Source organism: Camarhynchus parvulus, chromosome 2 (assembly GCF_901933205.1).
Source record: "Camarhynchus parvulus chromosome 2, STF_HiC, whole genome shotgun sequence".
NCBI lineage: Eukaryota > Metazoa > Chordata > Aves > Passeriformes > Thraupidae > Camarhynchus > Camarhynchus parvulus.
This window is the reverse complement of record NC_044572.1, coordinates 45,605,200-45,618,242: the sequence shown is the minus strand read 5'-3', so window position 1 is coordinate 45,618,242 and position 13,043 is coordinate 45,605,200. Positions and strand designations below refer to the sequence as shown.

Here is a 13,043-nt window from a genome sequence, read left to right as displayed (position 1 = left end):
GCAAATCCTACCTTCACTTTGCTCCTGAGGGGTTGAATCAATTGCCTGCCAGCCACTAAACCCATCTGGTATGTCTGTTCTCTTCATCCAGGCATCATTCCACACGTGGAAGTTCCTGCATGCATTTAGGTTGGAAAGAAAAGGTGTGAGTTGTTACAGCCTGAAGAGTCACAGTCTCCTCCCTTAATCCTTTAGTAAGGGCAGATTTAATGGGTACTTGCAGGTAACCCTGTGAAACCCCTGGCTTTCTTTCTCTCTCTCCTGAGCAACAAACCCCAAGCAGTAGTGAAATTCTCAAAGGAATTGCTGGGGCTGGGAAATGGGGAACTGCAAGGCAGCACAGGGCGTAGGAATTGTTAGCCCCACTTGGCAGTACCAGACAGAGTCAAAGGACAATGAGTTCAGCTTTTCTCCTTTGTCGTTCAGGTAAACATCAACCCTCAGGTTCTCCTCCGTGTCGTGGGCAGAGTCGAAGGTGCTCACACAGCGGCATGGCACCCCCAGGCAACGCATGACTGCAGCACAGACAGACAAAACACAAGGTCACAAAATCCCTCAGCCTGGCAGGCATCCTCTCACCTGACCCCTCTGCCCACCCAGGCTCCTCTAGAGCAGGTGCTCAGGACTGTGTCCAGATGGCTTTTGAACACCTCTCTGTGCCAGTGCTTGGTCACCCTCACAGTGAAAAAAGCTGTTTTCCCAGGTTCAGACAGAACCTCTCATATTTCAGGCTGTGCCTATCACCTCTGCTCTTGTTGTTGGGTGTCAATGAGAAGAGCCTGTCTGCACCCCACTCCTTCCTGTCAGGTATTTACACACAAGGATCAGACCCCCAAAGCCTTCTCTTCTGGTTGAGCAGTGCTGGCTCCCTCAGCCTCTCCTTACAGACAGACCCTGGCACTCTGTTGCTCAGAGGCACAGTGATTTGGCTTACTAGCACAGTAATTGGGGTGTCAGAGAAGGGAGGCAGGTCACTGTTCACTGCTCACCTGTGGTGAGGACTCCTGAGAAGACCCAGCACTGGCCATAACACACCGGCTTCTTGGTTTTGTAGTACTTCTGCAAAATTGTCACACTCCCAATCCAATCCATAGGGGATGTTCCACCGACGTAGTTCCCTGACCAGTTCCCCAGCAGGACTCCGCTGTCATCGTTGGCATTAACCTGTGGCCACACACACACATGCAGAAAAATTAAGGGATGAGGCTGAATGAGGCTTAAACCCCAGGGTCTGTGCCTGCCCTGTGGCTTCCCTGGTGCTCCACAGCCATGTGGGACACATCAAGGCTGCTGGCCCTGGCTGGGGGCTCCCCTGGTTAGAAACCACCTGGATATCTAGAGAGAGGTGGAAATTCTGCTCAGGGCAGTAAAAATTAACTCTGCATCCTGTGTCATAAGCCAAAGGCCTCCAAAAGGGTCCCAGCACAGAGAGTAGCTACCCACCCAAAACACAACCCTTGTGTTGGCCCCACCAACACAGCTGATGAGGAAGGACAACCACTGGGGCAGCTGCAAGCTTTGGAGACAGGAACATGCTATATTTTTGTCTGCCTCTTCCCTCCACCCCAAAATGCCTCTGTCTCTTTGCTTGCAGTTTCCCAAAGGAATCCCTTTCAGATGCCTCCTGAAATGGTGTTCATGGTCCCAGGAAAAAAGAGCAAGTAAGGAGTATAAAGTAAGTACTTTATACTTACTTATAAAGTAAGATATGAAGGGGCAAAGTGCTGAGAGGCTTACCAAAGCAGACATGGCTCTGGACACATGAGCAGGATCCCTTCTCTGAGCCAGGCTGAGCTTGCTTTTGTCCAGCAGATACATGCAGGCATCCAAGACAAATTCCTCAAACTGTTTTGGAGAGAAAACAGAGATATTTTTATATGCTGCCCTAAACCAGAATTTGCTTGTTATATTGAATTTCCAAGGCTGTGGGCCTTCCCAGAGCTGTTCTTTCCAAACAAGGGCTAAAATGAAACCCAGCCTTGTAAGACAAAAGGCTGTCTCGAGTGTCTTGCAAACACAGTTGGAACCTGACCCAGCAATCTTTACTCCTGTGCACAAAAGTCACCAACGTCATCTCCCTGCAACTCTGCAAATTACTCACAAGAGTAATGAAAATTTAAGATCTCTACTGATATTTAGTCTATTGACATAGGCACAAAATGAACCTTGGAAAAAAGAAAGGTACGTAAATGCTAACTATTACAACAAAGATTCACAACTAGCAATTGCTGATAAAGCTCCCTGAGGTTCAGTTCAGAAAGATGTCAAACATATGATCCAATGGACCTTGTCAGAATATCAATATCAATTCTCATTTCTTAACAGCAGGATAAATATTAGGATAGGAACAGCCCTACAGATGATGCCCTTTGGCCCCTTTAGTGTAAAGGCATCAGTGTGAGCACCTTTGGGCTATGTATGCCCTGCAGATACATACTCTGCAGATAGCCTGCAAAAATTGTAGACTTATAAAACAAAACAAAACAGAAAAACCCCAGATTTGAATGGTTTTTGCTGGGAATTTCTATCTGGATAGGGTGGAATATACCATGCTTGGTGCCTGTGTGCTTTGTACAGGGTGCAAATAAAACTGCTCTGGCATCCACGTCTTATCTCTAGCCCAAGCCAATTTGACATTCCGCTCTTCTGGAGTTATCTCAGAGGCAGCGTGCAGGAACTTTCCTGAGAGAGTGGCTGATTGTGTCCTGCACACAGCTGTTAGTGAAAGCACCACTAGAAAGGTGATAACCTCTGCCAGTAATTTTGCCCTCTTTATACCCGACTATGATGCAACAGGTAAATCAGATTTTTTTTTCCCCATCAGCCCTCTCCATGTCTCATTAGCTGACTAACAGCACTTACAGTTGCATGAGAGCAGGAATTCCCTTATGGGAATTTTTTCGATCAGAAATATCCTGTTCCCAGTTTCCACATCCTTTACCAGGGGGTCACATCATCTGACTATAAATATGCTACTAAATCCCGTTCTCCAGCTGTGGGTGGGGAACACACGTAGGCACACAGGTTACTCTAAGTAGGTGAGCCCTCCCAGTGAAGCTGGCAGGGTCACTCCAGCACTTTGAGCTACTCATGGGCTTCATGCTGAAGGGATGAAGAAAGGTAATAGGGCTGACAAGACAGCTGTGTTTTACCTGCCCGAAATTCCAGGGCCTGTCGTAGATGCTGTACGCAGACCCAACATAGATGGTGCCAGTGTCATTGAGCACATATTCCTCCTTCTCTGCATCATTGGCCATGTAGACAACATCATCTGCAGAAAAAATCCCTCAGATGCCAGGTGGTTTGCACACCCTGTATGAAATCTTCCATGGAAAGCTAAACTGGGATAACTAAGGATCTGCAACATTCACACCAAAAGATGACCATGCAGCATTCCCATTTTTTTGCTCCTATCATGAAAGAATTTCCAATAAGACTAATCTTTAATTTCCCCCTGTAGGTCCATTGCTATGTGACCACTCTTCTATTATTGCCAAAATCTTATTTCTGAACACTGTGGAGCACTAGGTATACAGCAGAGAGAACTGGGGAACTGATGCCCACCAACCACACAATTTTTTATTCTGGTTATTTTTTTCTGGATCTTAAGCCAACCCAGTTCTCTCAGTTAATCTTTGGCTGGCTCAGGGAAACAGAGAGGGATGATACAGAGGTGCAAACAGATGTGACAGATAGATGTCCCTCTATGTCCTGACACTGGAGAATATCCAGTGAGGAGCTGGCTTGTTGCTATTGCCCAGCTTCCCACTGTCTCCACGAGGATGCTGCTTACAGTGTTTTATGGGGAAAAAGCAATGTATGTAAGAAAGAGAATAGGGAAAATATGAGGCAAAATTCCATCTGGGACAATCCCTGGTAGGAGTCATTATCACTCCCAGTTGCAGGACCACTCACCTTCACACCAAGGATTGAACAAAAGGTAGATGACACCATTTTCAGGCTTGTAAATGTTACTGCCAGTCTTCACATGCAGGTTGTATTTTCCCACAGGGGCATTGGGCGAGCTGGTGACAGACAGCAGGCACTGAGGAGACAACAAAGAGGGACAGCATGAGGGACACCCCACCATGGCCACATGCATGGTGCCACAGAGCTGGCACAAGTGGCAAAGCTGGGGGCCATGCAGATCCCTGTGGGGAAAGAGGGGAAGGCAATGGGATAGGGCAAAGCCTGCCTGTGCATGGGGGGAGCAATGAAATAAGCAGGACAAGGCTGCAGCCCATCTAAAATCACAGAACCAAGGGAAGCAGGACGGGGATATGAGGATGCTTTGCTCTGTAGCTTCTGATGGGCTTGGTACTGGGCATTGGGCTCCTTGCCCACAAGCTTTACCTCTTTGCCTTTCCTCTCAACCACGGAGATTTTCCAACCATTGAAATCCTCCCGCTCCGGTTTCAGCGACAGCAGGCTCCCCCTGTTTTTCATTGGACTTTCACCTGGAAACAAACCCAAGACAATATGTGTGAGGGTTGCACAGGTCTGCAATGCCTGTGCAGTGCCAGGAAGAGGCACCTGGATGCTCCTGGGGCCCTCTGGCTTTGCCTGGTGGCCACAGAGAGACCCCTGCTTACCGATGCCAAAGCGCAGGGTCAGCTTGTCAGCAGCCCTGAGCTCCCTGCTGAGGCTGACCAGCACCTGGAAGGGCTGCCCGCGCCGCACCACCAGGCTCTGGATGTTGTACCCATCCGTGTGGTGCTGCCGCGTGTTCTGGCTCTTCAGAAAGTCAACCCCAGTGACCTTCAGACTGCTCTCTGGAAAAACATCAGGAGAAAAGGAGAAATGAGAAAGAAGAGATGGTGATTTTCTCAGTAAAGACAGTTTTTTTCTTCTTAATGCAGCCCTGTGAGTCATCAAAATATCTAGAGTAACAAGAGATCTAGCAAAAGACAATATATAAAAAAAAATTAAAGAAAATACCCAGAGGTGAACCTCAGACCCCCTGGGCAGACATGGAGGGAGAAGGAGGAGGCAGAACCATGTTACAGCAGCTCAGGGCCAAATAGTCAGAGGGCAAGGCAGGAACTTGTCCCTGATCTGGATGGATTGCTGTAGAACACTCACCACAGAGCACTGCTCCCCTTCAGGGGGACTGCTTTTTCCATTTGGCTTCAGCAGAGATTTACTTCCCAGCAAGAATCCCTTGCAAGAGCCTTGGTCTCATTCATTCCCAACACAGCAATGATTTTTAAGACACAATATTTTAAACGACTGCCTCCTCTCCTGCAACTCTGGATGGGATCAGGGCCAGGAAAAGCCTCAGCATCTCCGTGCCCAGTGGCTCGTGGTTCAGAGTTGTAGCATAGGAGTGGAACTCCAAGAGGCACAAGCCAGTGATACATCTGAGCAAAAAGAAAGCCCTCAGCTTTGAAAAATGATGGAGATTTGGGGGTCACTGCATCAGGCTTTGGCAGCCTGCCCAGATGTGACAAGAAAAGCCAGAGCATGCTGGAATGTGGCTGAGCTGTATTTCTTCGGGAGCGTTTATGTCTTGTACCTGCCCATCAAATATCCTCAAAGGATGAATTCTGTGTGAACAGCAGGGAGTAACAATACCTCATAAGCACTCTTCTCATGAGTGATTCAGATGAAGACATGGGAGAGGCAAAACCGGGTTACGGTAACTTTGATATTAGCAAGTCAAAAGCATAATGACTGAAGAGATTAATTCACCAAACGTCTTGACAGATTTGCATGGTACCTGGCAACCATGTTATTATCAACAAGAACCATCCCTAACACAGAAGAGGCTGGAATCTGCTGGTAGCTGGTGTGGTGTGAGAAGTGCCACATGCAGGGCTAGTCCCAGGGCAGGCTGAAATCAGCAGCACGCTCCCTTCTGCAACCTGTGCAGTGACTGCAGCCCTGAGTAAACAGAACTGACCACCCATGGACCCCCACCCTATCTCTGTGTATTTCTTCTTCGTAAATATATAAACCATATTTATCTTCATTACATACCAGATATAACTGGCACAACAAATAGACTTAAAGTTGACCAGCATCTTTTGTTGACCAGCTTAATATTTGAGTGCTTTTTTGTTTGCTTGCTGCATGCCAGTAGCCAGCCTTGGGCTGACATTTTGCGCAATGGGGTGTGTGTGCATTTATGTCAAAAAATTTCGGCTGGAGCTAGCTGCTAACCCTCTTGAGGACAAAGAGGAAGTGCATCTTCCTCAGCATTAAGAAATCTCCAAACATTAAAGTTGCTCAACCTTGTTCTTTATGGAAAACCCTGGCGCTGGGCTGAGAAGATACTTGGTCCTGGGAGAGGGATGCAAAGGGATATAAGAGTTGAACACATAGGATAGCTATGGGAAAGGGCCCAAGGAAATCCATCCATCCAGCATTTCTTAACTTAGGCACTGCATATCCACCCCATTTCTGGACATCACCAGTGATGCTGAGGATGCACAGGGAAGATTCACTGACAACAGCTGCCCTAGAGCATGGCCTGACCATGCTGAGCACTGTGCCAAAGACCTGTCTCCACTCAGTGCTGCCCGTCAGTTGTGCTGCATTTATTCCTGTGCAAACACACCTGCGATACCCTGGGACCTGACTGGCACCGTGTCCAGTGCCAAGGAATGCCTCAGAGCGAGCCAGTGGCACACCCATCACCACATCCCAGGGGGCTTGGCCGCAGCTTGTCTTCCCTGGGCAACCCTCACCTGCTGCTTTTGTCTTCCTGCCCTGCTTCCTGCCCTGGGCACGGAGCTGGGCCCCCACACACCCTGGGTCTGGCTGCCTGCAGGCACCTGTGTGTGCCAACACGGAAATTCGTGATTTACAGAAGAGCTGAGTATACCTAGAATGTACAGGACAGAGGCTCAGGCTGCAAGAGGCAGTCCTGTTTGTGCTCATTCCTGGGCCAGGCCAGAAGCAAGCCCAAACCTCAAATTCTGTCAGATTTCTTTTCCTTTTTTAATAGGAAAAAATTCAAGGCAGTATTTTGTCACCTAGTTCCATGATTTATCCTTTATAGAGCTCCTTTCTACACTAGCCCACAGGATCCATTGCATCACTGCCTGCCTGGACAGACATTCAGAGCTTCAAGAGAACAGCGATCAGGGGTGGGCATATGAGGCCTTGTCACTGGTAAGTATGTGGGGTCTTTTTTCCCGTATGATGAAGAGGTGATGGGGTTTAAAAAACTTATCAATATGGAGCAGAGTATTTATAGTATGTCTGGCTTCAGTGGGAACAAGAGCTGCTCAGAAGGACGGAAGAGAATTGGGATGAGAACTGTAGTTTTTCAAGAGACAGCATAATTTGGATACCTGCACTTAGTCCTGATTTTTGCCCAGCTTCCAGGCAAACACTCATGCACATCCTAGAGATGTGAGATCACATCCCAAAGATGCTGCAGTCCAAGACTTCTTGGAAAATTTCAGCTCATCCACACTCAGAGTACAGAGGTTTGAAATTGAGGGACTCAGGGCAGTGTTAAAACACCCCTCCCCTCCTGAAAGCCATGGAGACCTGCTCCCAACTCTGCTGCGGGCACCACCCAGCCCACATGTGCATCTTCTCAGCTACATCCCAAACCCCAGGGGTTCTGGGCATTCTGGGGCTGGGCTGGCCAGTGGTGCTGGTTCAGCAGCTGCTGCAGGAGTGACCCAGGCACATTTCTAGGTAGGTGCTGGAACTCCTGACAACAGGGCAGGCAGGACAGCCATAGGACAGAGCTCAAGCCCCAATAAGTCCTCCTTTCGGTTATTTTGAAACTTCCTTCAGATGCTATCAGCCATCACTAAAGAGCAATAATCTACATGATAAAGTAGCCTGAAAGAAAGAAATTATTTTAACATTGATGTGGAACAAGTTTAAAAGAGCTGCATTTCTTTCCCATTATCACTGACAGAACCAGATGTCTACAGGTTGAAGAACAGTGATGAAAAATAAACTGTGTCTTGCAGTTAGTTTACTAATCTGTCAAAAACAGAATTTGCACAGCCAGAGCAAAATGATCCCCTGTGAGCAGTGCTGGTATCAAAACTTCTTTCCTCAAGGTGTCACCCATAGCAATAAGAGAGCTGAGAACCTCTGGAGCTGCAATTTTCCCTGTGGGAGACTTGCCAAACTTCACACCTAACATATGTCAAGCATTAAAAACTCACCAGTGTTGCTGAACATGGTTCTTGTCAGAGTTTCTACCCGAGATGCTTGCAGTGCCAGCAGCTTCCCAACTCCTGAGCAGTCTCTGCCACTTGCTTCTGAGTGTGGAGAAGGAAGACAGGCTGCCCTTTTTATCTGTCTTTTGCTCTGAGGTGTCAGCAGGTCCACTGCCAAGGGGTGGTGTTTCGAGAAAGGAAGTTCCCGTGGAAAAAAAAAAAAAGACTACAACTCCCTCTGCACATAGTCAGACCCTGAAAAACAGCGAAACTTAAATCCCGACTCACATGGAAGGTGAATTTGCATAATCAGATGACAAGTGGACAGACCCTTCACTGACAAACAGTAAAATCACAGGCTAGGTGAGTAACAAGAATTCACCTATGCCCTAATATCCAGGTCACCAGGACTGCAACTCCAGGGCTAACTTTACAAGGAAGCGCACAAACATTTAATCCTTAGGAGAACAGAATTCCCCATTAGGACCAGTCTAACATGCTTATAAGTTAATGAGGTTTCTGTCATCACATTTGGGACAGAAATACTTGGAGCATGGGCTAAAATCCAGCATTAACACATGTGGGTTGAAAAGCTGAAGGATCCTAGCGCTGGCCCCCTCCCCACAGGATTAGGTGGACATCAAGGGAGATAGCCCAGTGGGAGCACTGAGTGGGAAAGAGGAGAATCAGGCTATGTCCAGGAGGAGAAAGAAATGTGATTGAACAGGAGCTGTTTGCTGGCTGCTCTTTGCTGGCAGCTCTGCTAAAGGTCTCTGCCAGGACATGGTTGGACCCCACATGTCCCACTGCCACCCTGGTCCTCAGGGCAACCCAAGATGGAGAGGTGAGCCTACAGCACAGAGAGGAGAGATGGTGATATACAGGCCACCAGTGACACGGGCACAGTGTCCAGAAAGAGATACAAATGTCCCCAGGCACCCAGAAACTTAGAGGTAGCTCAGCTGTGGGAGCAGCCTCAGCCTCCTGATGCCTCCCTCAATGGGAACAGCCCAAGGTTCAGCAAGGTAGAATTCTGTTTGCAAGGCTGCCCTGTCTAAATGTGGGCTCTTCCTAAAGAAGATCTCTCTTTGGAAGCCTTCAAAGGCACCGACTTTTCTCCACTGGTTTGGGTAAGCAGGTATTTCCTTTTGGGAGGACAGTTTCCCTTGGTGCAAATGTGGAGCTGAGTTAGCAGATACCACCCTCTGAGCATGTCACTGCTTGCTGGCAGGTGTATGTTGGGTGTCCTTGCTTGAGAGCATGGCTAGGGCACCACAGGGCACCAAGGGTTCAGCACACATCCCTAATCTCACTGGACATCTGAAGATGAACAAGAAGATTGGAACCACCAATGTTCTCAGCAGATGGAGCATCACTCAGCATTCAGCACCAGACAATGCGCTGGCAATTGCGTATTTCACTATTGACAAAAACACTGATTTACCTTTCCGTATCCCTTTTATTCTGCATTTCCTTCCTCCTAGGGGGTGAAAGACATTTTTGTTTAGGAGCAGTATGGGATGAAGTGAAGTATACACGGAATGTCAGTACAACAACATAACCAGTAATGCGTGTAATCTGAACATTTATGATATATCTTACTGATTTTCATTTAACTGCAGCAAGAGTAATCCACATCAGCTGAAGTCACTGACAGTAGTTTCCTAATCCAGTCTCAACCTGTTTTACACATCATTCTATGCTTGGTTGGAGGCATCTTAAATTGTATTGACACAATAGTCCTACAGCAAAATTACAGATTTTTGCAAACAGGAACAGATTTATGTTGGTAACACTTTGCTTCTGAAAAAAATGTTCTATATTTGTGCTGGAGGGTGAGCAAGGGAAGCAGGGCATGTATTCACCAGGGATAGTCATACTTCCAGTCCTGTGGAGTTTTGCAAAACTTTGATTTCAACAGTGTGCTTTTCCTGACCCTCACTTTAAACCTCAGAGTTCAAGGAAAGATTGTAAAAATTACACGGGTGTGGGTTCTGCCCTGCCATCTTTGAACTTACTCCATCTTGGAAGGTGGCTGACCTTTTCTGGGGGGGAGGTTTGGCCATTGGCGCATGGTTTCAGTTCTCCTTTAGCTTTGTGCAGCTGCTGATCTAGCCTGTTCCCATTATCTTTCTCTACACACTGATAGTATCTCAATTCATCAAAACTAAACCTGGTGCATGGTACCACGCTCCCAACACAACCTCCTGCCCCTGGCTCGTACCAGCCTGCCCTGCCAGGAAAGGCCATTGAACTCTAATACTCTCCAGGAGTTGCTGGCAAGGTCTGAGAAGAGGAATTTCAGCTTAAACTACAGGAATGTTTTTAAAAGATGTGGTTTCAAGTTTTTTCACGTTGTCAGCAGGTGATCTCTATCTTTTTACAGGTAAACCTCCTGTCTTTGCTGATCAGAGTGGCTGGCTATGGTTCAGCTCCAGGCTTTTTTCTTCTTGGTGAAGCAATGAAAAAGCCCATTTTAATTTCATTTTTTTACCCCCAAACAGTTATAACAGTTAATCACTTCAATTTTTCTTATAAAACTATACTCTTTTAATTAACAGTAGGAGAAGATTTTTTCCCCCAAAGGCAATCTCCCTATTCTCAATAATTCCAGCAACTTACTCCCCAGCTTGCAAAATAAGACAACAGAGGCGGTCAGCCTTATCTACATCTGTCTGTTGCAAGGTCACCTTATTAGCTGGCACAAGAAGGTAATAAAATGCAAACAAATAAAATAAAATTCCCCAGTGGCTGCTCCCCTATTTGCAAGCTTGCCTTTTGTCTCAGGTTTTGTTTATTTTGTGTATCAAAAATGACAAAACAAGTCAAACTTCCAGAGCATGACCACAGGTATTGATGCCAAACACGAAAGACAAATCCTTAGCTTAACATTTTCATTCATTTGCAAGCCCATGAGAAGCTGCCCTTTGTAACAGCAATTTACTGAGCTACCTTTTTCATAAACACCTGAGGCTTCAAGTTGATTTTGTTTTGTCGGGTTTTTTTTCTATGTCTAGTCAGAGTAACACTCAAAATAAATAACAGATCAAATGGTTTCCTTTTCGGTGCTCTGGAAGGGTGAACTCATCCTCTCAGCCTTCCCACGGGGTTGCTCTGAGGTGTCAGAGGGTGAACAGTGCATCTGGCACGGAACACATGGACACAGCCCCTGTCTGGATCCTGATGGCACCACGGTGAGATGTCCTCCACTGACCACAGCAGGACTGCTCCCATGTGCACCACCTAGTAGGTGTTGAGTCCTGCCTGAATCACAGCCTAGGGAGTGATAGGTAGGGAGAAATCTTGGGAGTGTCAAAGACAAAAAAAGCACAGAAGAGCAGCTGAGGATCTGGTCCATCTCAAATGAGCTGGATTTGAGGTGCTACGTAGATCCTGCTCTCACAATTTCATTAAGATGTACCTCAGTCTTTAGGAATGTCCTAGTACTGAGACACATCACATCCACACAATGATCCTGGTGTGCCAGTGCTGCTGTTACTCTGAAAGGAGCATTGATTTGATCACTTCTCACTCACATACTTTGACCATGGACCATGACAGTGGTCTGTGCCCACAGGGCATCCCATGTATCCAGCAGGCAGATTCGCTTCTAATCCAACATGAGCCAGCTTGTGGTAGGCATTCGGACGTCAGGGGTTGATGAAAGATGGCCAAGCCCAGATCTTAACTGATTCCAAGTCATCTGGCTCCAGGTACCTGGTAATGAGTTTCTCACAGGCAAATACCAGAGAAGTGATTGATGCCAGTATAATTATTATGGAAATTCCACTGTTTCACAGCATCATGAAGTCATAGACTACCCTGAGTTGTAAGGGACACACAAGAGTCATGGAGGCCCTACTCCTTCCTTCCAACTGAAGGCTGAAAGAGGATTTTTGGACCTAAGTTAGGGATATAGGTGACTGGCTTTGGGCATTTACCCGCAGAAGAAATGAAAACTGTTATCACCCTGTGCCCAACCCAGCACCACCCAAGGGCTCTGCTCCTGAAGAAGGCAAAGACAGAGATCAAACAGTGATCATTCCTCCACATATATCAAATGTAGACTTACAGCTACTTAGGCAAAACACTCTCCCTGCCCTGAAAGAGACCTTCTGTGGGCCCAAAAACTGAGGTTTTAGGCCACTGACAAAACAGAGAGCTGCTTCAAGAGCAAGCCAAAATTCTATGATGTTAAAATATTTTTAAAGATCCCTTTCCTGGCAAAGGTGCAAAAGGCAAAATTGCAATATCAGTCTAGATATATGGAGAAACAATGTGTGAAGGCTGAACCTGGAATTTCAGTACTATGACTTCTTGACCCTCAGTTCTAGTACAACTGTTCCCTGGAAACACTGAAATATGCATGCTCCAGTGCTGAGATAATATGTATTAATCTAAAACAACTCAACATGAGGTACTTCTGCTTCTTGGCAAAATACTCTAGAATTTTGTGCAATAAATTACAAAGAAAGATCTCCATCATGTCATGTTTTAGAAATATTTGCCCACTTTTTGAACCTGATGAGCCAGCTAGCCTCTGCTGCTTCCTGCAGGCAGGAGTTCCTCATCCAAATGACACACTGCAAGAAGAGGAAGCTCCTTTGGCTTTGACGCTTGCTGGCTTCCCTTGTTGCCCCCGTCCTCGTGGCAGAGGAGACAATTGACAGCTCACCTTCTCCATTATTGTAGCTTACTTTCTCCATGCAACTTAGGGTCTTCTCAGCCCCTATTACAAAGCACCATGGTCTCTTTTGCAGTCTGAATTGCCCTAGCCTGCTAACTCCCTCCTCACAACTTCATCCCATCCAGAGACCTGAAATGGGGAGAAGGATCCCCCTCACCATGCCATCCCATAACCTACAGTGTGTGTTTGAAAAGGGTCCAACTAGTGGGTGGGTGTAGTTATTC

General features: G+C 46.9%; 1 protein-coding gene across 2 annotated transcripts in view; it reads right to left on the bottom strand.

Annotated features, from left to right (window-relative positions):
* TGM4 (transglutaminase 4) overlaps positions 1-13,043 on the bottom strand; it is a 31,050-nt gene that overhangs the window by 5,075 nt on the left and 12,932 nt on the right. The window contains exons 1-9 of one of the 2 annotated variants that reach the window (XM_030943701.1): positions 8,139-8,256; positions 4,593-4,772; positions 4,354-4,457; positions 3,916-4,045; positions 3,153-3,271; positions 1,738-1,845; positions 990-1,164; positions 377-515; positions 12-115 (exon numbers count right to left, since the gene is read on the bottom strand). In XM_030943701.1, the coding sequence (XP_030799561.1) occupies positions 12-115; positions 377-515; positions 990-1,164; positions 1,738-1,845; positions 3,153-3,271; positions 3,916-4,045; positions 4,354-4,457; positions 4,593-4,772; positions 8,139-8,154 (1,075 nt within the window). In that variant the 5' untranslated portion in view covers positions 8,155-8,256. Of the gene's footprint in view, positions 1-11; positions 116-376; positions 516-989; positions 1,165-1,737; positions 1,846-3,152; positions 3,272-3,915; positions 4,046-4,353; positions 4,458-4,592; positions 4,773-8,138; positions 8,257-13,043 lie in introns of those variants that run through there. The other variant, XM_030943700.1, reaches the window with a different exon arrangement.